At 35.8% G+C, this 27186-nt stretch overlaps 7 protein-coding genes across 9 annotated transcripts; 2 read left to right on the top strand and 5 right to left on the bottom strand.

Moving 5' to 3' along the window:
* Positions 1–31: 31 nt before the first annotated feature.
* LOC108812265 (LIM domain-containing protein PLIM2a) lies at positions 32–1263 on the top strand. The gene is made up of 3 exons (XM_018584471.2): positions 32–343; positions 434–562; positions 637–1263. Exons 1-3 carry the CDS (start codon positions 206–208, stop codon positions 1066–1068), a joined length of 699 nt encoding a protein of 232 aa, XP_018439973.2. The 5' UTR covers positions 32–205; the 3' UTR covers positions 1069–1263.
* On the bottom strand, positions 1218–3310 carry LOC108812264 (phosphomannomutase). The gene is made up of 10 exons (XM_018584469.2): positions 3067–3310; positions 2916–2982; positions 2536–2612; positions 2412–2447; positions 2263–2318; positions 2054–2153; positions 1859–1954; positions 1681–1770; positions 1543–1594; positions 1218–1442 (listed from the first exon to the last, which is right to left on the bottom strand). The coding sequence occupies exons 1-10, from the start codon at positions 3178–3180 to the stop codon at positions 1390–1392; spliced, it is 741 nt and encodes a 246-aa protein (XP_018439971.2). The 5' UTR covers positions 3181–3310; the 3' UTR covers positions 1218–1389.
* A 20-nt stretch (positions 3311–3330) lies between these two features.
* LOC108812263 (cell division protein FtsY homolog, chloroplastic) lies at positions 3331–5662 on the bottom strand. The gene is made up of 10 exons (XM_018584468.2): positions 5310–5662; positions 5124–5228; positions 4961–5034; positions 4819–4877; positions 4547–4705; positions 4381–4449; positions 4213–4295; positions 4027–4095; positions 3869–3931; positions 3331–3787 (listed from the first exon to the last, which is right to left on the bottom strand). The coding sequence occupies exons 1-10, from the start codon at positions 5628–5630 to the stop codon at positions 3674–3676; spliced, it is 1116 nt and encodes a 371-aa protein (XP_018439970.2). The 5' UTR covers positions 5631–5662; the 3' UTR covers positions 3331–3673.
* Positions 5663–11950: 6288 nt separating this feature from the next.
* On the top strand, positions 11951–13712 carry LOC108810067 (BON1-associated protein 2-like). The gene is made up of 2 exons (XM_018582198.2): positions 11951–12792; positions 13176–13712. Exons 1-2 carry the CDS (start codon positions 12222–12224, stop codon positions 13205–13207), a joined length of 603 nt encoding a protein of 200 aa, XP_018437700.2. The 5' UTR covers positions 11951–12221; the 3' UTR covers positions 13208–13712.
* A 1586-nt stretch (positions 13713–15298) lies between these two features.
* On the bottom strand, positions 15299–16952 carry LOC108813849 (E3 ubiquitin-protein ligase At4g11680). The gene is made up of 4 exons (XM_018586521.2): positions 16340–16952; positions 16008–16260; positions 15763–15927; positions 15299–15668 (listed from the first exon to the last, which is right to left on the bottom strand). The coding sequence occupies exons 1-4, from the start codon at positions 16849–16851 to the stop codon at positions 15492–15494; spliced, it is 1107 nt and encodes a 368-aa protein (XP_018442023.2). The 5' UTR covers positions 16852–16952; the 3' UTR covers positions 15299–15491.
* A 1890-nt stretch (positions 16953–18842) lies between these two features.
* On the bottom strand, positions 18843–23078 carry LOC108806605 (homeobox-leucine zipper protein HDG1). 3 transcript variants are annotated; one of them, XM_018578761.2, is made up of 10 exons: positions 22973–23078; positions 22637–22778; positions 22340–22551; positions 22124–22241; positions 21299–21955; positions 21122–21223; positions 20804–21028; positions 20271–20436; positions 19687–20057; positions 18843–19455 (listed from the first exon to the last, which is right to left on the bottom strand). In XM_018578761.2, exons 2-10 carry the CDS (start codon positions 22691–22693, stop codon positions 19117–19119), a joined length of 2247 nt encoding a protein of 748 aa, XP_018434263.2. In that variant the 5' UTR covers positions 22694–22778; positions 22973–23078; the 3' UTR covers positions 18843–19116. The 3 variants fall into 3 exon arrangements, with proteins under 3 accessions (XP_018434263.2, XP_018434260.2, XP_018434262.2); XM_018578758.2 differs by lacking the exon at positions 22973–23078 and having other exon boundaries at positions 22637–22948; XM_018578760.2 differs by lacking the exon at positions 22973–23078 and having other exon boundaries at positions 19687–20054; positions 22637–22948.
* Positions 23079–24165: 1087 nt separating this feature from the next.
* LOC108806204 (probable methyltransferase PMT16) lies at positions 24166–27147 on the bottom strand. Its single transcript, XM_018578252.2, has 5 exons — positions 26301–27147; positions 25515–25725; positions 25141–25441; positions 24655–25056; positions 24166–24587 (listed from the first exon to the last, which is right to left on the bottom strand). The coding sequence occupies exons 1-5, from the start codon at positions 26952–26954 to the stop codon at positions 24260–24262; spliced, it is 1896 nt and encodes a 631-aa protein (XP_018433754.2). The 5' UTR covers positions 26955–27147; the 3' UTR covers positions 24166–24259.
* Between the last annotated feature and the right edge of the window lie 39 nt (positions 27148–27186).

Raw genomic sequence — 27186 nt, 5'->3', positions numbered from 1 at the left:
AAAGAAAGAGGCATGGATTGTAGAAAATAAAATAAACAATGGTTTCTCCTCTTTCGTATCTCAACCATTGGAACCAAAAGTTGTCAATCAAGAAATTTTGTTAAATAAGTCGTAACAACTCGTTGATGACAGAAAGAAACAAAAACTGGTCTTTGTTTTTTTTTTGTAATTCTCGTCCTCGTTGGAATAAGAAAAGATATATAAAATGGCGGCGTTTACAGGAACGTTGGATAAATGCAAGGCATGTGACAAAACCGTTTACGTGATGGATTTGTTGACGTTAGAGGGAAACACTTATCACAAATCATGCTTCAGATGCAGCCATTGCAATGGCACTCTCCAGGTTACTTCTTCTTCTTCTTCTTATTCCCCTCCATTGTCAACTATGTTACTACAATGGTTATGAATATAGATTAAATCTTTTCTTCAACAGATGAGTACTTACTCGTCCATGGATGGAGTTCTCTACTGCAAGACTCACTTCGAGCAGCTTTTCAAAGAATCTGGCAATTTCAGCAAGAATTTTCAGACAGGGAAGACAGAGAAGCCGAATGATCATATGGTAATAGAACGTTTTGATAATTCTTTTTATTTTTGCATGTTTTCTTTCATCTCTAATATGATTTTCTATGCAAGACTCGAGCTCCGAGCAAGTTATCTTCATTCTTCAGTGGAACGCAAGACAAATGTGCGACTTGTCACAAAACTGTTTATCCACTTGAGAAAGTAAACATGGAAGGAGAATGTTACCACAAGACTTGCTTCAAGTGCGCACACAGTGGTTGTCCTTTGACTCACTCTTCCTACGCTTCTCTTAACGGGGTCCTCTACTGTAAAGTCCATTTCAACCAGCTCTTTCTCGAGAAAGGAAGTTACAATAACGTTCATGAAGCTGCAGCTAAGCACCGTCGATCCGCCTCTTCTGGTGCCCCTTCTCCGCCTTCTGAAGATCATAAACCTGAAGATAACGCCTCGATTCCAGAGGGAGAAGGAGGGGGAGGAGGAGGAGAGGAAGCAGCCCCTGAAGCTGCTGCAGGAGAAGAGCCTGAGCCTGTGGTTGAGTCTTAACTTATCTTATCACTTTCAAGTTTGAAGTTTAATATGCTTTTCTAATTAAATATATATGTATTTCTATTTTTTTTGTAAATTCTTGTAAAGCAAACCCTTAACATCCTTTGATCTTTAGCTATGAGAACCAGTTCTTTTATGAAACAAAAGATTATAAAAAAACATTTATTTTTTATGAAATCAAAATTCAAAACATATGGTAATCAGTGTCCCAAACATACTTCTCTCTGGTTCTTTGTGATGTAAATAATCATAAGTTGTAAGAAATTCACCAATAATAATCAAACTCTGACACTTGTGTTCTTGAGATGGATAGGTCTTTCAAGACATGAACAGAGCCTTGCATTTTGCCATTGTATCATCTGGACTCGTAACTGCAACAACGCAACAAGAAACAATCCGACTTGTCACGACACTCTCAAACCAACACAAACACATAGATACTCAACTGATTATATATCCAACAAAACTGACCTGAATGGCCTATTGTTTTTGGTGATTCATAAATTTCATAGTCGTTTCCTCCCTGAAGAAGTTAAACACAATGTTTTTACACATCAAGCTCAGTGGAGAATCATGCAAGAATTACTCAAAAGGTCAAAGTTGAGTTACCTCATAGGTTTTGTCACCGAAGAAATGGATTTCAGTAAAGTCTTCAAGGTATTGCAAGCAGTAAGTCTTATCCCAACCTTTAGGAAAGACCTGAGTCACAACAATAAAGCTAGACTTATTAACACAAAACTTGAACATAAGGTAAGTTGTTACAATCCACACTATCATTCATACTCACATCGAAGCTAATCTGTCCTCCAATGGAGAAAGTAAGGTTCAGATGCGCAAACCGCTCACGAAGTTCAGCCACCATCTTTGGTCTAATGTTTTGAACCTTTTAATAAAAAAAATATTTAATGATATCACTAAACAAATGCCCTCATAATTGATTTACTTATAAAGAAACAGAGCAAATTAGTTTCTTTTTTATTACCTTATCATATCTCTCGAATTCGTCTCTTTCTTCTTGGCTGCAGTTGCGACCAATAGGTGACACATTGAGCATGCCATTTCGGAACTCAATGAATGTTCCCCTGTGTATACAAAAATTTCAAGAAGAGAAATGGTTAATAACTCGAAGACACTCTACAGTAATCAAAACATGACTAGAGAGACTTAGATGTTGATCTTCTTCATATGTACCTTTTGATTGGAATATCCAAGTCTGCAATGTAGTGCAGCGTGAATTTTATCAACTCCTGCACCATCAAACGTAAGCTATCACCACTAAAGAAACATTAAAGCAACTGCTGCTATCTACTACACGCGAGGGACAAGGATATGTGCTTTACCTTGAGTTTATCTTCTCCCAGGTGCAGCTTCAGGCTCTGAGAAGAAGAAAAAAAGATACAAATTATATGGGAACAAAAGAAAAAATCAAGCAACAATGTGGACAAGTAATAGTGTCATATGCACCTGGATCCCAATGGGTTTTCCATCTTTATGAGCAACAAGACCGTTCTCAGAGAAACAATAATCATAGTCGGTAGTGACTGCAAGAAAAAAAAAAGTATAAGCCAAACAGATGGGGAGACTCACAAGACAAGAAGGTAGAGCCAGATCTTCTAGATTCCTTATTATAAATAATTAAAGACAGAGACTAGGAGAAATTAAACACAGTAATGATCAACAGCAATGTCAATATACAGTCAACTATATCTGAAGCAGAGAAAGTCTCTATAGCGAAGATTCTCATCAGTGTAAGAAAAGATCCTTTCTTTAGATACCAAATCGAATTTCTAAGAAACAAAGTAAGAGTTTTTTTTTTGTTCTCGATCTGATGTTACAATGGTTACCAGTTTTGCCAAGCTGCTCAGATATCTTGGTTAGATCAGATCCACCAACGACTCCAACAGTGACGACCTGAAACTCTCGCAGACATTTCATCAAACACTAGAGAGGCATTAAAAAACACAACTCGAATCAATGAATGAGACATTTACTTACCTTGCGCAATTCTCGGATGAAATCGAGAAGTTCTGGAGTAGCTTCCTTCCTTGGAGCTGTGAGAGTCCCGTCCACGTCGAACAAAGCGATCACTCCTGCCTTCTTGGCCGCCATTGAATGTGGTGGAACAAGGATGAAGAGTTTTCACAATGGGATAATGCGAATGTTAATTTTGGACCGATCTAAATCTCTAACGGAAGAGTGTCGCTTAATACATGGTCCTCTCACTTTTTGTCCTAGAGATTTGTGATTGGTCGGTCCATATAAATAATCAACTTCCTTACTATATGACTTTATTTAACATTAATAAATCTCTAAGCTTATATTAATACAGACATTAATAAGATACAGAGTAAGTAAGTAACTTCTCTGGCTCGTCACATTCATGTGCAAGTGATCGATCACTCTTGTGTATACCACAGACACAGAGTTTCATTCTGTCACATCGTTAAAACAAACAAAACTTTGAAACCCTTTGTAGAGAAGCTTAACGATCTTTAACATCTCCAAGAAACATTTTAAGGAATGGCTCCATTTTCATCTCCGTGCTAAGCAACATGCGTCTCTCGCGCTGCTTTGAATATGATACTAGTTGGAAAAAATCAGCTCAGGAGAATATAGCGTTGACAAAGGCCTCAGCATCAAATGGTTGGAGATCTTCCACAGCTTCTCCTACACCAATGAACTTTACAGGAATGCCCAGTTCCTCAACCACACTGACCTGCATGAGATGCAGAGAAACAACCAGTTAACAATGAGACGAAGAAAAAATAAGGCTGGTGGATATCGGGATTTTGTTTACCACACAGCCTCCTCTAGCAGACCCATCCAGTTTCGTCAAAATCAAACCGGTAATACCAACAATCTGACCAAAAAGAAAAGAGAGTGAGAAAGATACTTCAAGACTTTGCTACGAGTTTATAGCTCGGTGATCCAGAAGCACTAGGTTCCATATTTCACCTCGTTGAATTCCCTAGCTTGTGGAAGCATGTTCAGACCGGTGTTTCCATCAAGGACAAGTAGGATCTCCTGACAAATGCCAGTTGGAATTTACTAATTTTAGCTAACACTCAGATGACAATAAAAGAGAGACTAGCAATAGCGTCAATGCAACACACTGAGATAAGTATAGATAAGCTCACTCACATTAGGTGCACCAGAGACTACTTTGCCTAGTGCCTTTTTGCACGCAATCAACTCCTCCATCAAGCTGTAATTAGTGTGGAGACCTAAAAAACAAACCGAATTTAAATAACAGTAAGACAATACATCAGTTTGTTCCAAAAGACAACTAGAAAGCTCTTGTATACTCACGTCCAGATGTATCACACAGTACAACATCGTAACCTTCCTCTTTCCCTCTTTTCACAGCCTTCGAGAGAACTAATCAGAAAAAAAAAATGTTCTGACAGTAAGCATATGTTTATGGCACAGTTACTAGCAACCCAAAAAGTTGTGGTTTTTTTTTTGTTTTTTTTACCTGTTGCTGCTTTAGCCTTCTCTCCTTCAGCCACAACAATCTCACACCCAGTCCTCTCAGCCCATATCTCTAACTGGTCACTTGCAGCTGCTCTAAACGTATCCCCTGCTGCCATCAATACCTTGGTCCCTTCATTCTTCAATCTATGAGCCAACTTTCCTGGTGAATAAAAAAACAAAAGCCACTCTTACACATAATTATATAATTTCTCCTGCTATCCCCAACACAAAGCCAAGCCAACTCTACACTGACTAATGTCCATTTTGACTTACCAAGAGACGTAGTCTTTCCACCTCCATTCACTCCAACTATCATTATAACAGCTGGTTTCCTAATAATACACCATACCATATTTCATCAAAACTTAAACCCAAAGTCTTCCACTTTAACAGAGAAGATGAAACTGTAGAGAACCTGAAACCAAGTTGAAGCTCTGTCTTGCTGTTTTTCTTAGACAGCATCTCCAACACACTTCCCTTCAATGCATCCTACACCATTTTCACATGTTTTTATTTATTTAGTGATCAGACTAGTTCATGTGTTAACAATGTATAACATATACTAGTTTGTAATAAACCTTGATCTCGCTTCCTGACTTGAGCTTCCCTGACATTATATCATCCCTTAGCCTCTCAACAATCCTAACCGTAATCTTCGGTCCAAAATCAGAAACCAACAATGCCTGCATTCAAATTCGATTTTTCAGTTTAAAGAAAAAAGAGAGAGAGAGAGAGTGTGTGTGTGTGTGGTTCAAAGAGAAAACCTCTTCAAGCTCATCGAGCACCCGGTCTGTTTCAGCGAGATTCCAGAAGAGTAAGAGCTCGTCGATTACCGCTAGATTCTCTCTAGTCTTAGAGAATCCTGAGAAAACCTTCTCCACGTCGCTTTTGGCCTTCTCCTTGATCAGCCGACCAAGCCGCGTGAAGAACCCGCTCTGCCCGGCTGAGCAACGGAACCGGGACTGGGGTAGACGAAGTTCTCCTCTGTACGGAGATAACCGGAGCCGTTCGGAGGAGAATGGCGGCGGCGACGTGCGTCCGGCGAGAAACGAGAGGTGAGCAGAAGAAGAAGAAGAAGATGCCATGGCGCCTCGTTGTGAGGGAGCTGTGTGATTGGATGATAATGCGTTTCAATACGCTGCGTTTTTTTGTTTTTTTTAATGTTGGCCCGCTTGGTACAGAGGCCCACTACATATCTTCAGAGCCCATTATAAAATTTTCAACTTTTCATCAAAGATCTCTAGTGGATGGTTCAAAAAAAAAAGCAGTAATTGGTTATCAAAATACATATATTCATATGTATTTTTGACAACTCCAATAATAGAACTCTTCATTAGAAGTGCTCTAAAGGAGATAACATAAGATCATTCAGAGACATTTTATTTATATATTTATATACCATTTTTTAATTTCCAATTTTGGAAATACTACAAAGAATTTTTTTCACAATAAAACATGAAATATGGTAGCTTTAGTTGTTTTTTATCAAATGAAATTGTTAAATTTCAAAGTATATCTTAACATTTGATATAAAATTTGACTCTAAACAAAATAGATTGATTACGAACAATAGAGTTCTTATAAGATCCACGAGAATGAGATAGTACCTCTAAGATGCTTCTAAAGTTTCCATTAGGAACTTTTGATTGTTATTCCCTTTTTCAGTTTTAGTGTTTTTTTAGTTTCTGGTGGTTATTTCCTCTGTTTTTTAAAGATACATATTCTAGACTTTTCACATATATTAAGAAATCACATTAAAAATGCATTAATTTTTGTGAATAACAATTTTCCATAATTTTTAACCAAAAAAAATCCAATAAACACAATTAATTTTTTTGAAGTTAACAAATTTTTATTAAATAATACATTGAAAAAGTAAAAAATGTATCTTTTTAAAACAATTTTTTTTTCTAAAACATGGATCTTTAAAAAATAGATGGAATATATTTTAATTTTTTATTTATATTTCTTAAATTAACTTTCTTCTCTATAAATTCTAGTCTCAATACAAATGCTAGTTCTAGATCGGTTCCGCCTAAAATGAGAATGTAACGATATCAAGTGATTAAGTTCATTAATTTGCATTCTACTAGAAACGAAATTAGAAAAATGAAAAAAAAAAATTTCATCGTGCAACTCTTTCGAAGTCACTGAATCTCCTTTTCCTTGTTCGCGAATTCCCTCATTTCTTCTACTTTATCCCATGTTCTGAAAAATATTTAGAGAGTAAATAACAGAACTTGATTCTAAAATTAGTTCTACATATAACCTATAATGAACCAAAGTTAACATTTTTTAAATTTGATTCCAGAGAAATATGTCATGTTAGTTTTACTATTTCCCTAAATTTTTAGGATTTTTGTTTTATCAATTTTCTTTCCGATTTCTCCCGTTTTGTATTTTTGTTGTTATAGATTTAAAAATTAAGATAAGTAATTTAAAATGAAAACCAAAAAAAGATTTGAAAAAGATGGATTCTACACAGAAGTATAACTGAAGAAGTTATGATTTAGACCATCTCCAATAGTTCATCATATTTTACACTATAAAATAGAATTTTTGTATAATAGAATTGTAATGACTCCAATGGTATTCTATTTTATATTGTAAAATAGGGTGATAAACAAAACAAAAATTACTCTATATAAAGTAAATCCATTTGTGTTCCAAAAAAAAATCCATTTTTAAATCTATTACAGAATAAGAAATAGAATATCATTGGAATATCTTTACTATAAAATTCTATTTTAAAATGAGAAATATAGTTGAATTAGAGATGACTTTTTTTTTTGAATGAATGTTAAATTTATTCAAGAAAAAAAACCTTTTTTACAATGAATGCAACTTGAGGCTGAAGTTTTTGAGTGTTCATAAAGATTAAAAAACAGAAAACATCTTCTATCTAACCGAGAACCATGTTTCCATGCGGCTCGTGGAGATGACTTTAAGATAAAGTATGATGGAAATACAAGGTTAGTAGGAAATTTGCAACAAGCTGTGTTGTAAAGAGTACGAGATAAAATTCTACAGGTAAACGATTTCATATCAAATACCGGTGAAGAATGGGGTTTATTATTATACTTTTTATTTGGTTGAAAACTCGACCGAGATTACAAAGGTCTGCACTAAACATTGACCACCAACCATTGGAAATTTACAGTTACCTATACCTATACGGCTATACGTAATGTCTAAGATCATAAATATCATAATTATGTATCATGGAATGATAAGTTGACTATAAACTATGCAGACCTTTTTGTTAATAACGACCAAAAGTGGAAAAGAGACAAACAAAAATTAACTTCAATTTTAACATTCAAATCTCTTTATCTGACTTGCATTTGCTATGCAAACATCATATTTGTCGACGTCAGGTATACGACATATCACATACGCAATAATGCAATAAAACGAAAAAACGAAAAAACGAAAAAAATTGTCCCTATAGTTCAACTGCAGGCCAATATATAAGGCAATAGCATTATCAAAAATAAATCACATTAAAAACAATTAAATACCTTACAAAAAGAAAAAAAAAAGAAAAAAAAAGTTAGATTGCATTGGTTTAGTGCATTATTAATATAAAAACGTTTACCAAAAAAAAATCAATTTTTCTTACATCAGTTGGGTTTTTTTCTTTTTGCTGCAAAAAATTAGTTGATTTGCGTTAAAATGATTGCATGGCTTACAAAAAAAACATATATAGTTGTTATCATATTATTGAGATAGTCTATATAAGAAAGAAGACACAGATCACGTATTTACAATCAAGTGATTCAATATTCTTTTTTTAATATCACTGAATTATATATATATATATATAGGACATATCCTCCACAACTTGTAGAGAACAATTTATAGTACTTCAGATGAGTAAATAAACTTCTGCTGACATTCAAAAATATAGGAAGCAACTTAAGAAAACTGAACCATAACAAAAATTAATTTCACCACCGGAGGAACATAACAAATTCTGAATCTCTGATAGGGCTGAGCTCATAAAAAGCATTGAGGTGGTCACAGATAAAAACGTCCAAATTTATATAATGGTCAAACGTTAGGATTACAACATCAGCATTTTGTGAAGTGAAAAAAGGATCTTGTGATAATATTGTCTTAGAATTTCACTGGGTCTTGTCCGATTGTCACAAAGCGTCATGGGTTTCGTTAATTTCTTTTAGGTTCGCATGGAGAGTCGTCTCGGCCTTCTAAACTTCTGATTTGATTTAAAACGTCGTTGAAGAATCATGGTTCGTACTTTGAAACCGACTAGGGTTTATACTAATTAGCATCGTCATATTTATAGCCATTTCAACAGGTTTTGTTCTTATCTTTTAATTAGTATTAAATTTTATAATCCGAATTTTAGTTTTAATGTTTGTTCCTTAAATTTTTTTCACTTTTTTGTGGCTTAATCAACCTTATAGCAATTTTCATAACAAATATTTACAATTTAGCAAAAAAAAGTAAACTAGCTCAATAGTTAAAACCCAATTGAAAGTCCACTCAGAATCCCAAAGAACTAAGCAGGTTTTCTGACGAGGTGTTCGTGATAAAGTAAGAACAATTTCAAAAAATAGGCATATTAAAAGTGGAATCATGCTCTTAGTGTGGAAGAAAAATATGTGGCTGGTTTTTATTTATTTGATTGTATTACCCCCCCCCCCCACCCACCCATTTCCTACGCTGACTATTTCCGGGTTCTTTTCAAATTATAATTTAGCATATAACCCTTGAAAATAAAACTCTATGTTTGTGGAAAATGACACAATGACTTTGCTATTTGCTAGTCAATTCTCCTGTAGTGAGATTCAAAACAAAAGGAAACTCTGTTAGTGAGTGCAACTTATGCCTGCTAGTACTACCGCAAGTATAGGAATCGTACAGGCACAATTTTCCAGAATTAAATACAAAATCAAATCACATTATCCTTTCCACGTTAGATACACGAGCAAGTGACGAAGCAGCTAAAATTCCACGAACAAAAACAAGAAGAAAATCCAATACGTACTGATCACTACGACGATGGAATTTGGAATGTTTAAGCATGAGTCTCATGTTTCTATATGAAGTAATTGCGAATTGAATTTTTTAGCTTGAGCACAAAGTAAAAAAAATTTGAATAGAACTTATCAATTACTATATTTTTACTTTATAGCAAAAATCCTTGATCTATTAACTTATTATTTTACTCATTTCAAAATTTAAGGATTGGTTCCGGATGTTGTGGTCGAGTAGTGAGGGAAAGGTTTGGAACGTAAATATATTTCAAGTTTGATTTACCTGTTTTGTGAAATTAAATCGTATTATACTATAAATTTACATGGATATGAGTTTTGATTTTTGGTTCATTTGAATATCAGGAAAGAGAAAATTTATATACTGATTGCACCTTATTTTAGAAATTTATCTAGGTCTTTTCATAGATTCGAATACCCTAAGATTGATCTAAAAACTAAAAAATTTAAGTATTGACAATGAATTTGCAGTAGATATATATTGTGCCTAATCCACGTGCACGAAATAACGAGGCAAAACCCTGAAAATTTTCCAGAAGCAATCTGAAATGATTATTTATCACTTCAAAGCCAAGGCTAACGGTAATATTAGGCATATAATAATATGCATATATGACCATCTCGCAAAATACATTAAAAATGGTCGATGGCGTCGTGGTAGTTCACCTGCGTCGTTACCATGCAGCCTTTTTCCAAAAGGTGCATGCAGTAAACTGTGTATGTGTTTGTTGGCCAGTACATGTCAAAAATCTGTTTCTACCTCCCCCAGCTATTACCGACATCGGCTATTTGAATATGGATGAATCACGTAACTATGATCATAACAGTAATTTATACCTTTTAAGTATTTTATGCATACGCATGCGCAGACGTGAGAAAGCGGCTCTAGAGTGTTGTCGGACGGTAAGTTGTTCTTCCTCCGAATCCAACAGCCATTGCAGCTCTTCGTGTTACGAGAGGTTTTAAACCCGCTTTTATGTGTTTGAATTCATATATAACCAGAGCACATTTGTATTAGCGCAAAACCGAGATAAAGAACCAGAGGTTGTGTTTGCTCAAAAAAAAAAAAAAAAAACGGAGATTGTATTTACAGCGAAGTTCCGAAATTCCTGCCGGGTGATTATACTCCATAGTTCCCATGCATATTTTAAAAATTGATTTTTGGGTGCATACAACCAAAAACGTATGTCACCCTCGTCAGGACATAATTTTTTTTTTTTTTGTAAAAGTCGGGACATAATTAATAACAAGAAATACCTGTAACTTCGCTCGGAACCTCGTAACAATTTCGTTTATAAAAGTCAATTTGTGCCGGGTCGTTCGTAGCCAAGTGATTACTGAGTTCTGTCTTCGGGTCCTGGCGTGAGGAGTTCGACCCCTCCTTATTTTAGTTTGAGGATTAAAGGTCCAAAGTGACCAAAGTTGAAAAAAAAAAAAAAAAAAAAAAGTCAATTTGTTAATCGCCCAGTGCACACGACACGTGCCGTATAAACGACTCCGTCAACAATTGCCCAACGACTTTCTTAAAGAATACATTTACCCAATCTTTTTTTTTATGGTAGTAAGGAATTATCTTTCATTATTATTATTATTTTTCATTATTTATTATTATTATTATTTTTATTTTTTGGTAACATACTTTCATTATTTTTCTTTTTGTAAACTAGAAAAAGAAAAATAATGAAAGTATCTTACCAAAAAAATAATAATAATAATAAATAATGAAAACTCCTGTTAAAAATACACATGGAACCATTATTCTAGATTGCACTTTTTTTTTGAAATTCTTTTTTTCTAGATTGCACTTGTCCACGGAAATAATTTCTTTGTCAAAAAAATTGTTATACAAAACTAAATTTACATTCACGAAAATATCCAAAAAGCCAAAGAAACATAAAACAAAACAAAACAAAAACGCAAATCAAAAAGCAAAATTTGATTAGATCTTGTCTTTAAAGTGTAGACACGCCTATTTATTTGAAAACGTATTCGGTATATCAGACGAAATATTTGAAAAATACCATTAATTTAATAGTATGCAGACTTAAAGGAAAAAAAGAATTAGATGTAAGCAAATTAACTTACACATGTAATGTATGCCGCACGCCACCGTTGATGAGACCACCAAATCATCAGATCAACAACGTCTGACGTATCAAAATGTATGTATTGTATTTAACTTTGCATCCCACTGACTTTTTTTTTTGTAAACAACATACCACTGACTATTTTAAACTCAATACATATCATGGAATATTATTAATTATATTTTACGCATAGAATATGATTTAGAATCTTTTGGGAAAATAAATTTCAGAATATATACCCATTAAGAAGTAATTTAAAGCTGCCTCTTCTTATGTTCCCAACGGTCGAATCTAGAAAGTATAACAATTTGAAAATTTCCCAGAGAAGGCCCTTTCTCAAAAAAAAAAAAAAAAAAAAATTCCCAGAAAATAATAAAAATAGTTCATAAGCAAGCGAGTGGAAACCACCCAGAAGGAACTGCGTGTCTTCATCAGCCAATTTGTTACATTATATAAACTCAACATTCATATTTTCTCCTACACTACATCGAAATAAAACGATAAGGAATCTCCTCTACACAGGATTGGACTTATAAACATAACATCAAACGTCGTGTCGTATTCAACAATGCAACGTTCATTGGAGATTGAGTTAATCTCAGCGGAAGGGCTCAAGGTAGATCGTAAACCGGTGAAGAGAAAGACATTCTGCGTCGTCAGAATAGATCAGAAGACTCGGGTTTGTAAACTTGATGACTTGGGTGGGAGTTGTCCCACTTGGAAAGACAAAATCGAGATGGACATGCCGATAAACGGTAGTGTTACGTTTATCTCTATCGAGGTGTTATATCTAACAAGTGGTGGTGCCAAGAAGAACGTTGGGTACGCAAAGATTCCTGTGACAGATTTCATGGGAGGATTTTCTCCTCGAGGGCATGTGAATTTCTTGAGTTACAGGTTGAGAGACGAGTATGGCGACAAAAGTGGAATAGTTAACGTGTCGATAATGGTGAAACCCGACTGTAACGATGTTAAATATTCGTCTCCGTCGCCTTCTTCGATTGTGGCTCCGGTGGACTATGCGGCGTGTTCTTCTCAGGCTGCGGTGAATGGTCAAATGTGGAGACCGAGGACATCTTCATCAATGGCAGTGACGGCTGGTTATGGTGGTGGTGTAGTAACCGGAGTTCCTGTATGGTGTACGTATCATCATCGGTCGTCTTGATTATTTATTTTTGTTTTTGTTTTTACACGTTTGTCCGAACAGATTTTCCTTCATACTTACTTTTTTGCCATAATTATTCCGTAAAATGGGGTTTAGTGTGAAAAACACGTTTTATTTGATAGTCCTAGGAAGTAATAATAAGGTCTATCTTATCTCTGAAGGCTTTTGATCTTAGTTTTATTGAACTTTAATCTTGTTTCGTACATAACTCATATCTTGCAAATATGAATCAACAGATCAAATTTTCAGTAATTTTTTATATCTGTTTTATTGGAGATTTTTATAGGCAATCTCGTTACACTAGATTTCCCCAGTTGCACTACAATGTTTTTTCTGACACATTGTTTTGGTCAGCAGTTAACAAGAACAATCAGACGTTTAATGGTTAGAGAACATGTAGGCCTAGCTCATGCTATGAGCTGGGTTGGTTCCTCTCCGGATGGAGCTGTGAGGATACGAGCGCATAATGATGGACTGGATTTCCTCTCAAAGAGGTTGGTGCGCATTGCTCTCTTATTTTTGTATTCCATAAGATATTGTCTCTTTTCTTTTCTAAATTAAAGATACATTTATGTAATAATGGGTTGAACTGCTCTCTAAAGATAAACCTAAAATTTAAAATATTAATTTCTTCTTCTAAAGTTCAAAAAAAAAAGGGGTTGAACTGCATAGTGACTGGAAACTATCATATATTCTTCAACTTTTGTCGTAATTAGCACTCTGATAAATGATAATAAAGTATCAATATCAGCATATTATCAATGTTCTAAACACTTATAGACTACAATTAGGCACAAAGCAATTTCTTGCTACTTGATTTGGATCATTAATGTAGTTTGATTAGTACTCACACTTCACTATTTGAATAAAATAGTCGTTTTATCAAGTACTCTTAAAAACAATGCTTGCAAATTGCTTAACACAACTTATTACTTGCCAAAAGAAAATGATTATCTATAAAAGACGTATTATTTATAAATACCTAAACTAAAAATACATGAAACAATACTTTCTAACGGGTAAAAAAATTTATGAACGAGTACGTAACTAATACTTTTTAATAAATAGTAAATATTTTTAGCGGATAAAAAATATTTTCTTGAATAAATAACAACTAAGAAGCAATAAAATAACCAAGTGGTTTTAGTCTATTGGTAAAAAGTTTACAGATACCGTTCTAAGTTTGAATCATGCAGATTTTCCAGTGATTAGTTATTGGGTTTAAAGAAATATTTAAGATCACACTACAATTATAAAAAAAGAAATAATGAAAGAAATAATAATTAGAAGGCCAAATGCTTAATTTTCAAGATGGATACAAATAAATAATGGGTACAAAATAAGTATCAAATAATTATTATTCAACTTTATTATAAAAGGATTTTAAACCAACTAAATCTTTTGAAACTATAATAACTATTTTTAAATCGCTTAAAATTATATTATTATAATATTAAAATATAAGAGTATTATTAATAAATTATTGTAATTGATATATAATATTGTAAAATTTACAACAGTGAGATCATTTATTATTAATGAATTTTGACATATAATATATTATAAATATAAAATATGTTATTAGATTTGTAGTGTCTAAGTCAGGTAGGGATGGACATTTGGGTCGAGTTCGGTTCAATTCTATTCAGATTAGAGTCTTTTGGAGTTAAAAATTTCAGTCTCATCTTGGTATTTCTAATTTTCTATTCCGTTTAGGTTCGGATATTTGCGGTTTGGCTCAGATTCGAATAACATATTTAAATTATTTTTAAAAATTTAAAATTCATTATATACTTTAAATATCTCAAAATATGTAAAATAATATATTATATATAAATTTGAATAACATATGCTAAAATACATAAACTTAACATATAAATTGATTTAATTTGAATATTTGAATCTAGAATTAATAAATATTTTAAGTATTTTTGGTGTTTTGAGTATATTCTATCTATTTTATATATTTACTTTTGACTATCTGTATATATTTTCAAGTATTTTGAACAACTTAATTATTTTATGTATTTTGAATGTTTGTAATATAAATTAAATCTAAAAATAATTGATATATTTAAGTATTTAGATCTATTTTAAAAATATTCAGGTACCCGAAATATTGGGATTCAAATCGAGTTCGATTTTGCTTTTTTAAATATTAAAGTTTTGATCCTGTTCAAATATTTAATTAATCTTTACTTCGGATTCGATACTATTATTCGGATTTAATTTGATTGTGTGGTTATTTTGCCTAGTCCTAGTGGTAATAGGTGGTCAGTCTGCACAAGCATTAAATCATTGTCTGTTTAGTGCTTTCTCGAATACTATTTTTTGTTGTCCGACAAAACAACTATTAAAAGTGTATTCTGACACAATAAAAACGTTTATTCGATCAACCAGTTTTGGGTCGAAGTCTGTGGGCGTCAACATTTTACATGTGCATATGAAGACAACTACTTCTCTCTTGAGCCTGTTCCAAACACACACGCCAAACCCTCAAATTTTATATAACAATAATCTCAACATGTAAAACAACAGCTGTAAACTATTCACTTTCTGCAATTTACACAACAAAGTAGTAGAGAGAGAACAATAGAGGGATAAGCCACATCTGTTGTCTCAGATTCCCACTGCGACATTATATCTCTTAAAATGAATTTGAATGGAATTGATTCAAACTGCATCGCTGCCACTTTGTTCACCGGTTTTGAGGATGTTGAATTTGCAGAGTGGGCAAGTGGCGTTGATGCGTAGCCATTTGTCTATACAAACTTCATGGAAATGGTGTCTACATGGAAGTTCTCTCAGCTCTGTTCCATCTTCATAGTCACATAGACAAATGCAACATTCCTGAAACAAAGCAAAGTATCATTTTCTTTGTTAACGTCTTAGAGACAGACAAAAAAACTGATTATATATAGGATTGTGACTAAGTTTAACTCACAGCTTCATCACTTGATAACACACGTTCACTTGGAGAATCAACACCAAGTTGAGTCATTATCCCTCCATGAGTTTCCCGTATCTCCCCGTTCACTTTCTCTGAGTTTCTCACCGTTAGAAACTTGAATTTCGGAAGCCTTTCAATCTCCTCATCAGATGCGCCTTCCTAAAAACACCAAACAAACAACACATCAGAGAAAGCGACCCTTACTATATACAAATAAACCAGTCTTTTGTGAGACGTACCCGATCCGCCAAAGCATACAGAACCGCGATGATGCAAGGCAAACAGCAGCAAACAGCAATACCAATAATACAAGCAACCGCAACGCATAGGACAACAAAGATAACATCAAAGGCGAGAAACGCAACACAGAGCCAGTAGAGTTGAGGCGAGCTTTGAGCGAGTTGCTCCGCATCAGCAGTGACCCAATAAAACCCAATGATCCACCACACAAAGGAGAAGATTGCATTCGTCGATTCAAGGTGCTTAGCAAGACTACAATAAATAAATATGAGAATCATGTGACCAATGAAAGAAGAGTTATTTTAATGATAAAGGGAGCACCTTTACTTACCTAGTTCCAGATTCAATCTCAGGACCAACAGATTCCTCTTCGCTAGATCCTTCACTGGAGGAACCTAAACCGGAATCTGAATCTCGGTTCAGACGATGATCATAACCCTGCCGTCGGCGGCGATACTCAGCGACCACACACACAACGTGAATCAAACACTGTAGATTATACCCTGCGATCCAGAACCTCAGAGGAACGTGAGGATCTTCTCCGGAGCTAAACCACACGACTCCGACGGTGACGAACACGAACGCTAGATTCCACAGCACGTCCAAGACTATGACCGGCTTCGAGTACGCCCACTCGCTCTGCCTCTCCTCGATCTGCTCCGCCGCCGTCTCGCGGACTCGGACCGACGACTCCCGGAGCATCATGTGGTGGCTGCTCGCTCGCCGGAGAAGCCGCGACGCCGCGCCGCGTAGCGGCTGCGAAGCGCGGCGGTTTCGATTCAGAAGCGGCGAGGAAACGTCATCGGGGGAGGAGGAGGGAGGGATCGGTAGTGGATGATACATTTCACGGTGGAGGAGCACAAAAAAAAAGATTCCAAATTTTAGTACAGTGGATCTTGTTCGCTTTGAGTTTGAATGGGTCGTGGTTATTGAAGAGATAATGTTTTTAGTTTATGTCGGAGGTAAAGTGAAAACGACAACGTGTCGTGTTCCATTAACACCACATCGAAAAAATCTATATATTAAATCACTTTCATTTTGGGCCCAGTATTTTGGGGGCCCAAGTATTATTTGTCTTGGATTTATATTAATTTTGTTACAAGACTTTTCTGTCTAATTTTCAATTTTGAAAGATAAGATTCATTTCACATTTGACTATTATTTAGAAGATAAAAATAGTTCGAATTTTATTTTGAAAAAAGTACATCAATTTTTTCAAAAATAATTACATGAGTTTTCATTTATGTGTGTTGAAAAACTATACTACATAGTTTCACATTTGCAGAAACATACTAATAGGTTAATATAGTTGATGGGCCTAAAGGTTTACATATTTATCGTAAATCTGAAAAGATTCGTGGCCAGTGAACTTACCGAGAAGTCACTAGGAACAGAACTATGGCCCATCTATGTCCATTTAGAACCCATAAACCAAAGAACTGTGGTCACACTAGGTAAACATGTTAATGGGTCTACAAGCTCAATTGTTTGATGCTATTTTCAACCATTTGTTTCAGATTACAAATGGTGTATTACAGTCAACCATTAAAGAGGAAAAGTTTTCAAGGTTACGAGTTCGAAATATAGTAGCAGAAAAAAACAAAGTTAAATATTCTTTCACATCTTGTCCGAAAATATCATGGTTTTTAAACTGAAACTTTATGGTCAGAAAAGTATTTCACATTAAGATATGCACATGCAGTTGTAGTAGATTCATACAATACTTTCATTTTCTCACCTGCCAACCTCATTAGACAAAATAGGAACAGCATTAAATGCTGCATGCGTTTCATAAGATATTCCTAATTAAAGTGTCAGTATATATTCATAGCAAACTTACCTTTCACATGTTTATGGTTAGATTTCTTTTTCATCACGTCACCCCCAGGGTCTTGTACGGTCTCTAGCATCTAATCTATTAATTTAGGGATTATCTACTATTTAAAGTTCTCATTTAAATTTTGGACTCTTTCATAGTTGTTGCTAAAATATATCATGCCTCCTATACAATGCAACCTACCAACTTAAATTAAACCAAATCTTAACCAACATAGATTAGTTAAACCTAACCAGTAACAGTTTTATAATATTTTGGTTAATCTCTTAATATAATTAGATCATATAAAATTGAACCACTCTTAAATCAACGAGTTTCATATCATTCCAGACATAAGAGAAAAAATATCTGATTCATTTACAACGTAAACATACAAAGACCGTGTATACTTATGCTCATTGATCTTCCAAAAACCAAATAATGTGGCATAGACCAACATAGGCTCATGTTCGTATCACTAACTTTACTTCCATATACTTACTCTTCACCTATATCATATCACAACATACACAGTTATGCAAGAACATGCTTTTTTTTTTATTCAAACAACCAAATAATGGTGGCATATGGTCAGTAGATTTTTTAAATATGTTTTTTATATATTACATTTTACGAGACTATGTGTATAAGTTTTTTTTTTGAAAAAAGGCATAACAATGTGTATAAGTTAAAAGTTAAAAAGTGTGACAAGACAAATTATTATACTAAAAATGAAAGAATATTAAATACAAACTAATAACAAGTACAACACAAATTATAACACTATTAAATTCTATATATATTTTATAAAATATTATATATATGTCTAATATGTATATATATAAATATTACACAATATATATATATATATAATATTATATACACATATTATATATACTATATATTATTAATTGAAATTTGACAAATCAATTTCCGCCATTTAGGGCGGGTCCTAATCTAGTTAAATTTTGAAAATACCCCCTCATCATTTTTTAGTATGCCAGATCAAGTAAAAATGTGCATATAATATGTAAAAAAGGTACACACAATATTAAATCATTAATCAGTGAGATTTGTGACATCACAAAGTAATGGTAGTTCATATAAAAGTAGTTCTAATAATATAATATCTCGTTTAACAGAAAGAGAATTGTTTCATTTTATAATCTTCAGACTCATTAGCCTAATCACCAAAATGTACACACAAAACTAATCAGCGAGTCAATGCCCGAACCATCAAAACGGACCACACCACAGGCATCGGTTCGTTCTTGACTCCAAAAAAGCCCCAGCTATTTATCACATCGAAGAGCGGCTCTGATTTTCTGAACGGTGCACGATATCAGATTACTAACGGTCTCGATTGATTCCACGTTGAGCTTAGCCGTGGGAAGAGAGTTAACCAAAATCTGAAACGCCACGGTGAATAGCGAACCGGTTTCCTCCGTCCCTTGAACATCGGGTAGAATCGCAAACCCAGAAGGAAGTAAAGCCACGTAAGCTGAATCTCCACCGTTCATCACAGAATGCATCGCCGGGATATCAACAGGCGCGTACACAACCGTAGCACCAGACGCATCTATGCTCGTCTCCTGCAGTATCAACATACTACTCTGGCTCGCATTCATCGCCTGCATGAGGGGCAAACATGGAAATAACGATTATTGCAATATTGAGGGGTAAAAAGGTAAAATGAAGTCTGCTAATAATGCAGTAAAGGTCCCAAATGTCTTATTGGTTTTGACTTTTATTTTTCTGACACACTGCATGCTTCCAAACTCTAGATTTGTCCTTTTTCAATCAATCAAGACAAGGTACATATGACCACACAGTTTCTTTTTCAGACACATGCATGTACTTACAGTGGAACGTAGGAGAGAGACGGAGTTGGAGTGATCTTGGCCCTTGAAGATGTTTGCAATCTCCTGCATTGGTCCACCGTTGGATAAAATATCCCATTCCGATCTCATTAGCTCATCTCTCAGAAAATCAAAGAGCCGCCTCGGTGAAACAGGGACCCACACGGAGGTGGAGGCGCTTAAAAGAATCCCCGGTGGTTCACCGGAGTCATCAACATTCTTCCTAGTCATGATCCTCACGTCTTCGTCGATGTTACCAATATCAAGCTTACTCCATTTTTGTGAAGAAGAAGCGCACACGCCTCTACAAAAATTCTCAGTCATCCTTTGTGCTAGCTTTAGCATACTCTTCTTCCCTATAGAGCTTATGGCTGCTGCGTTTTCCAAAAATAAACTACGTTAAACTGAAAATGCTATTATGAGCACGGCAGGATCTGGACAGTCCACTTTAAATATTGGCTTTGGCCACCGAATTTTTTAAAACTATATATATAGAGATAGACTTCTAAATTAGTTTAAAAATTATTAAAAATTTTACTAAATATGTTCATAGTCAAAATCTTGGGAGGAAGGGTTTGGAGCTATACGTGTGGGTTTGTTGGGGGAGGACATAAGGATGGTGAGGCTTTCGCATTGTCGCTGCAAAGCAGATATCCACCGTTTGGAGCCGAAGGCCAGTCCCGACCTGACTAACGGACGGTACAAATGGTGGATGTTAGTCTCGTCATACTCGGTGTGGTCAATCCATGTTACCTATGAGAAGTCGAAGAAACTTAATGATTAGGATTATAAATAAAAATCATAAACATAATAACATTACTTTCTTAATTGTACTTGGAAAATGCATATCGAGAGAACATATTTAAGATGTCTATTTTTTTTGACATTTTAAGATATCTAGTTATCTACCAAGAAAATGACATGAAATTTAATGTGGACAAATGTACTATAGATTGTAGAGATCCAACAAATTAAAGGTGGATATTAATGTTTAGATTTAAAAAAAAACACCATATAAACAATTCATGGATAAAACAGTGTTGTGGTAGTCAGTAACCAACTAACCCTTGTGTGAAAAGTTGAGAACTAATCAAACATCAATATAAAGATTTAAAAGTACCTTAGAGTAGCCATTGGGCATGTCATGCACAAGGCAACCAGACGGTAGCCTTCTACAGCTCAGAGAAGACCAAGCTGAGGAGGCTGAACCGCCTCGGTCGCTTATCCTATCGATAGAGACATCTACGACAGCCCAAACACCTTCTGCGTGCTGTTTACAGAACCTTAAGAAAGTCACTTGACGAACCGGCACTAGCGGTGACAGCAACTGAAGCTCTGCTTGCATCTACACAAAGAAATATTGTTAAATAATCTGATCCATATTAATAAATAAAAATGTAACAAATTTAGTATGTATGCATTTTATATACGTAGTTACCAGATGAAGAGCACCGTTTCGTGTCCCTCCCATACCACTAGAGATGATTTCTGTAGTCGAATTTCTTGCGATCATACATGGAAACATCTCCGCCCAACGTTCCTACAAACTCAACGATCACATTGTAAGAACCTTTTAGTAACTACACCGTTAGTTGTAAAAGTGTGTACTACTAACCGAGTCCATTAAGGTTTCCACGAGGGCTAAGCTATTAATGATAACCATTCCTACTTCTTTAGAAGCTTCTGGGACAAAACCATCCGGTTTAGGACCGAGGCAAGGTCTGAAACTTTTGTTATACTCTTCTCGATTAAGCATTTTGCCTTTCGAGCTAGCGATCCAAAGTGGCTCGCTTGTCTGCGCCATTTTCACTAGCTCATCCATGGCGGAAAGAGCCAAGTCCAGATACAATGACTTTTCATCGACTCCAGCGGCAACATCCGTACCGGTACGGTTAACCGGAGCTTCTAAACCGGAGAAGAAAGGAGAAATCTCGAATCCAGAAGGGACTAGTGTAAAACCACCACCGTCGTAAACATTTTTTGAACCGACACCGAGTTTGAGCGGGGAATTTGGTAAATGATGTGAAACGGCTTCGTCGGACCGGTTAATGAATTTTCCGGCTAAGGCACATAAACGGTCGAGCTCGTCTTTGAGACGTGAGTTCTCTATTCTCAACTGATGCTCTTCAAGTGATATCTCTCCGAGAACAGCGGAGCCACCGCAGTGACTGCACATCGGATGCCTCATGGCTTCCCGTACAGACATGTTTTCAGCTCGTAGCTTATCGTTCTCTTGTCTCAATAGAGAGTTTTCATGGCGCTCTATTTGCGTCTAAGGGAAAAAAAATTATATTACTAAAACAAGAAAGATAAAAGTACAAAAGTCTATTAAAATCTATAAAAAAATTATATTACTAAAACAAGAAAGATAAAAGTACAAAAGTCTATTAAAATCTATAAAAAAATATTCAAGAAAATGACGGTGAGGATGAAGATAAACCTTCAGTTGTGTACGGCGGTTTTGGAACCAGAACTTAACTTGGCGAGAGTCTAAGTTAAGTCGACGGCTAAGATCTAGCCGTTGCTTCTCATCGGGATGAGGACACTCCTTGAAAACCCTAAAAACAAAAAATCAAAGGTTAAAAGTTTAGATTAAAGAAGTGGATAAAGAGTTAAGTTTATTAATTAAAAGAGTCGTATGAATATTATTTATTACGATTCGAGTTCTTGTATTTGCTGAGGAGTATGTCGGTGGTAACGTTTCTTCTTCTTTAAAGGTCTATCAGAAGCGTCTAAGTCATCGTCGCCGGAGAGTGCATCGGCGTGATCACTTCCAGATCTACTCTCTGGACTTTTCCGAGCAACACTCACCTCGAAGCTCTCACCAGTTCTACCCACTTCTCCTCCGTTGTTTTCTACATTCGTTTGCTGTCGGCGAGAAATGGAAAAAAAAAATATGAGACAACTAAGAGAAATAATCAAATCTCAAAAAGAAAAATGTTAAAGAACGTACGAGGCCAAGAGAGAGACGAGGAGAAGAGAAAATAGATTGAACTGGACCACCGGACATAGCGGCGGCTGGTGAAAAGAAATAGTTCCCACCACCGACTGTTTCGCCGCCGGGGGATCTACCGTCGTCGTGATTGAGAAACCCGCTGAAATTCATTAATAAACCAGAAACAAGAGTTTAAAGATAATATCAACAAATCTCTTTTTCTCTTTCAAATTATATCCGTAACGTATGAAAGTTTGTTGCTTGAATGCATGTCCAAGAAGAAAGAAGACGAAAAGTGGTTTCAGATTTGTTCAGACAAGAGAAAGAAGAGATGTGTAATGTTCGAAGCCTTACGATTTTATAAACCGCCAAAGAATAGTTTGGTTGACTCTTCACTCTCCCACCGTCTTTTCTTCCTTTTTTTCTCTTTCACATGCTTATAAAAGTCCACTCAAATCTTAGATTACGGTCTTGCCCTTCTCTCAGACCTTTGTACTGTGTATGTCTATTATTAGAGGACCACTGCATCGAGTGTAGACTATAATAATCAACTTGTTATTAATAAGAATACTGTTCATTTCAATGACATTTACTTTTTCATGCACAGGTTTAGTGACATTTACAGAGATGTCTAGTTTTTATTCGGAAGATAAAATTGCTTTCCATTTACATACGAAAAATAAGAAAAGGAAAAAGAAAACAGAAAAGAGAAAGGTGAAGGTGAAGGTGAAGGTGAAGGTGAAGGTGAAGGTGAAGGTGAAGGTGAAGGTGAAGGGGAAGATGGGCTGTGATAAAGCGAGTGATTAATTGCATGGCCCATATTCATGTAGTACAATAGAGTTATTGCGGTATAACCTAAGATCAATAATTGAATGATTGGATCATAATGGACAAGAAAAGCTGTCAAATTGAACTGCCTCATTTATAATATATGCTTTCTTACTTACTCGAAATGTCACCGATCTACAGAACACACAAGAAGGTCGGCCGAAAGTATTCTCTCTTTTCACCAAGAAAAATTCATTATGTATTCTAATATACACCGTTTTATAGCAAAACTAATTATAACAATGAAAGGTAGCTGTCACATGTTTAAGTATCAAAAGCTACTGACCTACTAAAAATCAAAAGTTCACACTTAACTACATGCAACTTGTTGACCAAAAATTAAAAACTGCATGTAACAACTTGTGTTACCTGACAACTATCTTTGTACTTCGCTTTCAGATCGATTTTTTCATCATTTTACTTCAAAACTCGTAAAGATAAATCAAGATAAAAACCAGTGTCAAAACATTAATGTAACGTGTACTTGAAAACATTAACGATGGACATGGGTGATATATTACCCGTTGTAGGCTTGTAACATATACTAGAAGCTCAAGCTCACATGACAAGACGTAGGATCATTGACCCGAAGACATGACAAAGAATGCAAGGGAAGAAGACATTAGTTCCTCAAGTCTTACAACTATACGATGTGAAGCACTAACCGATCTGACGATCTAGTCAACTTTTTTGTTTGTTTAATTCATTTGTTAAGAATGTGACAACAATCATTGAAAATTTATTATTTAAAAAAAAAATAGAAACAAAAAGATAAATTTATAAGAACTTGAAAACAAGAAGAGAAAACTCAAATCATGAGAGGGCTTTAGTATTGTTTTTATCTTCCTCAGGTGCTGGGACAGTCCAATATTGTTTCACTGCGTAGTAAATCTTCACTCTCTCATGAGGACCCTTCTCGTGGTCAGCGATTCTACCTTGCCATTGTAACCCTTTGGTTAACCCCTTAACCTTAATCAAAATGTCTACATCATCTCTTATAATCACTCCACCACCCGGTCTAAGAATCCGGTCAATCTCTAACAATATATCCTCCGGTTCACACTTATCTTGGTACAATGTGAAAACCGAGTCAGCATGGATAAAATCATACGTTCTTGGATAGGTCGACATCGCTTCGCACCTAGCAGAAAGAACAAAACCGGATTAAACTATAAACTCCCACAAGAAAATCAGGTTTATAATCTTACCAGTTTTGATACGTTCCGATTAGACCCCGCTCGTAAATGACACCTAGAGTATTGTGCTTTGCCTCGACCGGGACAACATTCATGACCCAAACCGGATCATTAGCTAGAGCCGCCGCGAATGCACCGAGGTAAGCATTCATGTCGAGTAGATTCCTATATCTCCCGGTTTCACCCAACTGGTAATCTAATTTCTTGTAATAAGAAACTCTCTGTTTCCACAGCTCCGTGTCCTCCAAGAAAGCTTCAGGCGTTATTTCCTTGAGATCGCCGTTGTTTACCCTAGGAGGAACCGCGGTTAACCTAGCAGGCCACTTCTCCACCTTACCTCCAGCGACCGTCTTCAGATCCTCCGCTTCATCAACCTCAGGTAATGGCGTCAAACAAGAATCCATCTTCGTATACCTGAACCAATCGTTATTTATAGCCGAAACTCAAACACTTATCAATCTTATACTACATTATATATAAACTAATTAAATTAATTACCAGGCGATGTCGGGATCTTGATCATAACGACAAAACTCGGGATTCTTCAAAACCTGTCTTAATTTTTTACAGTGAACGTGGTTAGATGGCTTTTGCCAGATAGCAAGATCATCTCTCTGAACAACTTTCTTCCAACACAAGCTTCTCGCGACCTGCTCGATCTGAGTCTGCTCTGCATTCAAATCATCCATCGTCCTTTCCCATCCTTTCCATCTTTTCTGCCAATTAATCGGCGGTCCAGACAGTATCCAGTACCCTCCTGGTCTTAAAACTCTATCCACCTCCATCAAGTAAACCCCATCTGCAAAATAACCCAGTGTGTTAAAAGCCGCAAAAGGAGTAGTTTCTTAGTTGTGAGGGTTCAGAGTCAAAACCGTTTTGTCCCCAAGGGATAAGGCATCGAGAGCAATGAGCTAAGTCAAAGGCTCTAGAAGGGTACGGCAAGCGGATTGTGGCCATGATTCCAATCATCGCCGGCACGCCACGCTCGAGTGCGAACTGAACCTGAGCTTCATGTGTGTCCCTTGGAGCAAACGACATGGTTGTGATGTTTCTTGATAAAAGATATGCACCAAAGCTAGCCACCTGAAAGAAAATATATAAATATTTTCGAATAATACCAAAAAATTAGAGCGAAATGAGGAGAAAAATATAACAAAGTCAACATAAGAGATTTATTTTTCATGATTTTGACCCTCTCTTATTTTAAAATTACTGGTTTCATTTTCAACTTTACAGGTCGTTTAACCGCAAGGTACTAGTAGGTCAACAGTCACAATCAGAAACCAAAAACTTTGAAAAATAAAAAATAGCTTGATGCGTTTATCTTACTATTTTTAAAATTAAAATCTACAAAATGATGATGCACTAAGTCCAAATCTACTTATTGTTCAAATACTATCGAAAACATTTAAAATATGTGCTTAGATATGGATATGCATGAATCAATCTTATCAGTTAAGTTGGATGTATTCTTCAACTAATTGTATGAAATATTCCAACAGATTATTCGATTGAAAAGATATTTCTCCGGAAAATCTTCTTTAATATTGAAGTATTAGTCAGTAAGCATATAAAAGTCAACTAAATTAATAGAAAATCCAATATATAATCAAACCGGATGGTTCGGTTTATTCAGAAGGGAAAGATTTTGCACGTACCCCACAACCGGTATCGATAGCTGTACGAATCGAACCGTCGCTGAGATCAATCAACCGTCCGATATCGTCAATGTACGCATCAGCGCCACGTGGGAACATCGTACCGCCACCAGGAAACCAAAACCGATCATTCTCGTACCGGACCCAGTTCTGGTTCTTTTTCTCAACCGTAAGCTCCGTGTGAGGAACATTCGCGAACCACGCCACATCACGGCTCTCCGGCCACCGGAACGGCGTCTTGTAACCGTACGGCGCCGGGATCCGACACTTCAAAGCTTCCTCTCTGTCGGGACAGTGCCTTTGCCTGTACTCCAATCTTTCCCGAGAGAACTTCAGCGACCGCTTAGCGTCTTCGCACGGCGTGTGCTCGCTCAGCTCAGCGTCGCACGACGGGAATTTAACGGCGGTTACCGTCACCGGAGGAGGATCATGAGGGCTGTGGTGCGCGTTGAAGTCGAGATCTCTCGTTGAAGTGGTTTTGGAGAATTTCTCGCACGGTGCATCGGTTGATGTATCAAAGGCGGCGCGTGGATTCACCGTAGAGTTTTGCCAAATCCCGAGAAGGTAGCTTCCGACGCAGAGGATCGCAACTAGGGTTAGGTAATAAAGATTGGACTTCTTGTCCCTCGATGATATTCTTGTAAATAAATTCATAGCTAGAGTTTTAGAAAACCTAGCTGAAATAAATTTATATGTAGAAGTGCGTGTTTGTGTGTATATAAATACACGACACAACGATGAGAGTCTAAAACGAATGTGTGACGAGAGAGTTTTCTCAAGGGTTGATATGAAGTAGTTCGAGAGTATGTAATATAATGGAGGAGCGACTGTGGGATACGCGCTTCAAGGTAAAGATCTTAAAATGGTAAAACCCACCCCATTTAAA

This window comes from Raphanus sativus, chromosome 6 (assembly GCF_000801105.2).
Source record: "Raphanus sativus cultivar WK10039 chromosome 6, ASM80110v3, whole genome shotgun sequence".
In the NCBI taxonomy this organism is placed as follows: Eukaryota; Viridiplantae; Streptophyta; class Magnoliopsida; order Brassicales; family Brassicaceae; genus Raphanus; species Raphanus sativus.
This window is presented reverse-complemented; position numbering and strand designations above follow the sequence as displayed.

Bases quoted from the DNA above. Each gene is read 5' to 3' on its own strand.
- LOC108806605 (XM_018578758.2), bottom strand. From the start codon at position 22,789: ATGAATTTCAGCGGGTTTCTCAATCACGACGACGGTAGATCCCCCGGC. The intron at 21,224-21,298 runs GTTAGTAGTACA...TTGAGTTTGTAG, and splicing joins TGGAAACCTTAATGGACTCG to GAACGTTGGGCGGAGATGTT. The intron at 20,058-20,270 runs GTATAGCTCCAA...TGGAAAACGCAG, and splicing joins CTCCCCCAACAAACCCACAC to CAGCCATAAGCTCTATAGGG.
- LOC108806204 (XM_018578252.2), bottom strand. From the start codon at position 26,954: ATGAATTTATTTACAAGAATATCATCGAGGGACAAGAAGTCCAATCTT. The intron at 25,442-25,514 runs GTTTTGACTCTG...GTTATTTTGCAG, and splicing joins TATCCCTTGGGGACAAAACG to ATGGGGTTTACTTGATGGAG. The intron at 24,588-24,654 runs GTAAGATTATAA...TCTTTCTGCTAG, and splicing joins ATCGGAACGTATCAAAACTG to GTGCGAAGCGATGTCGACCT.
- LOC108812265 (XM_018584471.2), top strand. From the start codon at position 206: ATGGCGGCGTTTACAGGAACGTTGGATAAATGCAAGGCATGTGACAAA. The intron at 344-433 runs GTTACTTCTTCT...TTTCTTCAACAG, and splicing joins ATTGCAATGGCACTCTCCAG to ATGAGTACTTACTCGTCCAT. The intron at 563-636 runs GTAATAGAACGT...TTTCTATGCAAG, and splicing joins AGAAGCCGAATGATCATATG to ACTCGAGCTCCGAGCAAGTT.
- LOC108810067 (XM_018582198.2), top strand. From the start codon at position 12,222: ATGCAACGTTCATTGGAGATTGAGTTAATCTCAGCGGAAGGGCTCAAG. The intron at 12,793-13,175 runs GTACGTATCATC...TTTGGTCAGCAG, and splicing joins AACCGGAGTTCCTGTATGGT to TTAACAAGAACAATCAGACG.
- LOC108812263 (XM_018584468.2), bottom strand. From the start codon at position 5,630: ATGGCATCTTCTTCTTCTTCTTCTGCTCACCTCTCGTTTCTCGCCGGA. The intron at 5,035-5,123 runs GTTTATTACAAA...AAAATGGTGTAG, and splicing joins AGTCAGGAAGCGAGATCAAG to GATGCATTGAAGGGAAGTGT. The intron at 4,706-4,818 runs GTAAGTCAAAAT...TTTATTCACCAG, and splicing joins TGGAAAGACTACGTCTCTTG to GAAAGTTGGCTCATAGATTG.
- LOC108812264 (XM_018584469.2), bottom strand. From the start codon at position 3,180: ATGGCGGCCAAGAAGGCAGGAGTGATCGCTTTGTTCGACGTGGACGGG. The intron at 2,154-2,262 runs GTACATATGAAG...TTGTATACACAG, and splicing joins TTGGATATTCCAATCAAAAG to GGGAACATTCATTGAGTTCC. The intron at 1,771-1,858 runs GTGAGTATGAAT...GTTGTGACTCAG, and splicing joins GAGGACAGATTAGCTTCGAT to GTCTTTCCTAAAGGTTGGGA.
- LOC108813849 (XM_018586521.2), bottom strand. From the start codon at position 16,851: ATGTATCATCCACTACCGATCCCTCCCTCCTCCTCCCCCGATGACGTT. The intron at 16,261-16,339 runs GTAAGTAAAGGT...TATTTATTGTAG, and splicing joins GAGATTGAATCTGGAACTAG to TCTTGCTAAGCACCTTGAAT. The intron at 15,928-16,007 runs GTACGTCTCACA...TGGTGTTTTTAG, and splicing joins TGTATGCTTTGGCGGATCGG to GAAGGCGCATCTGATGAGGA.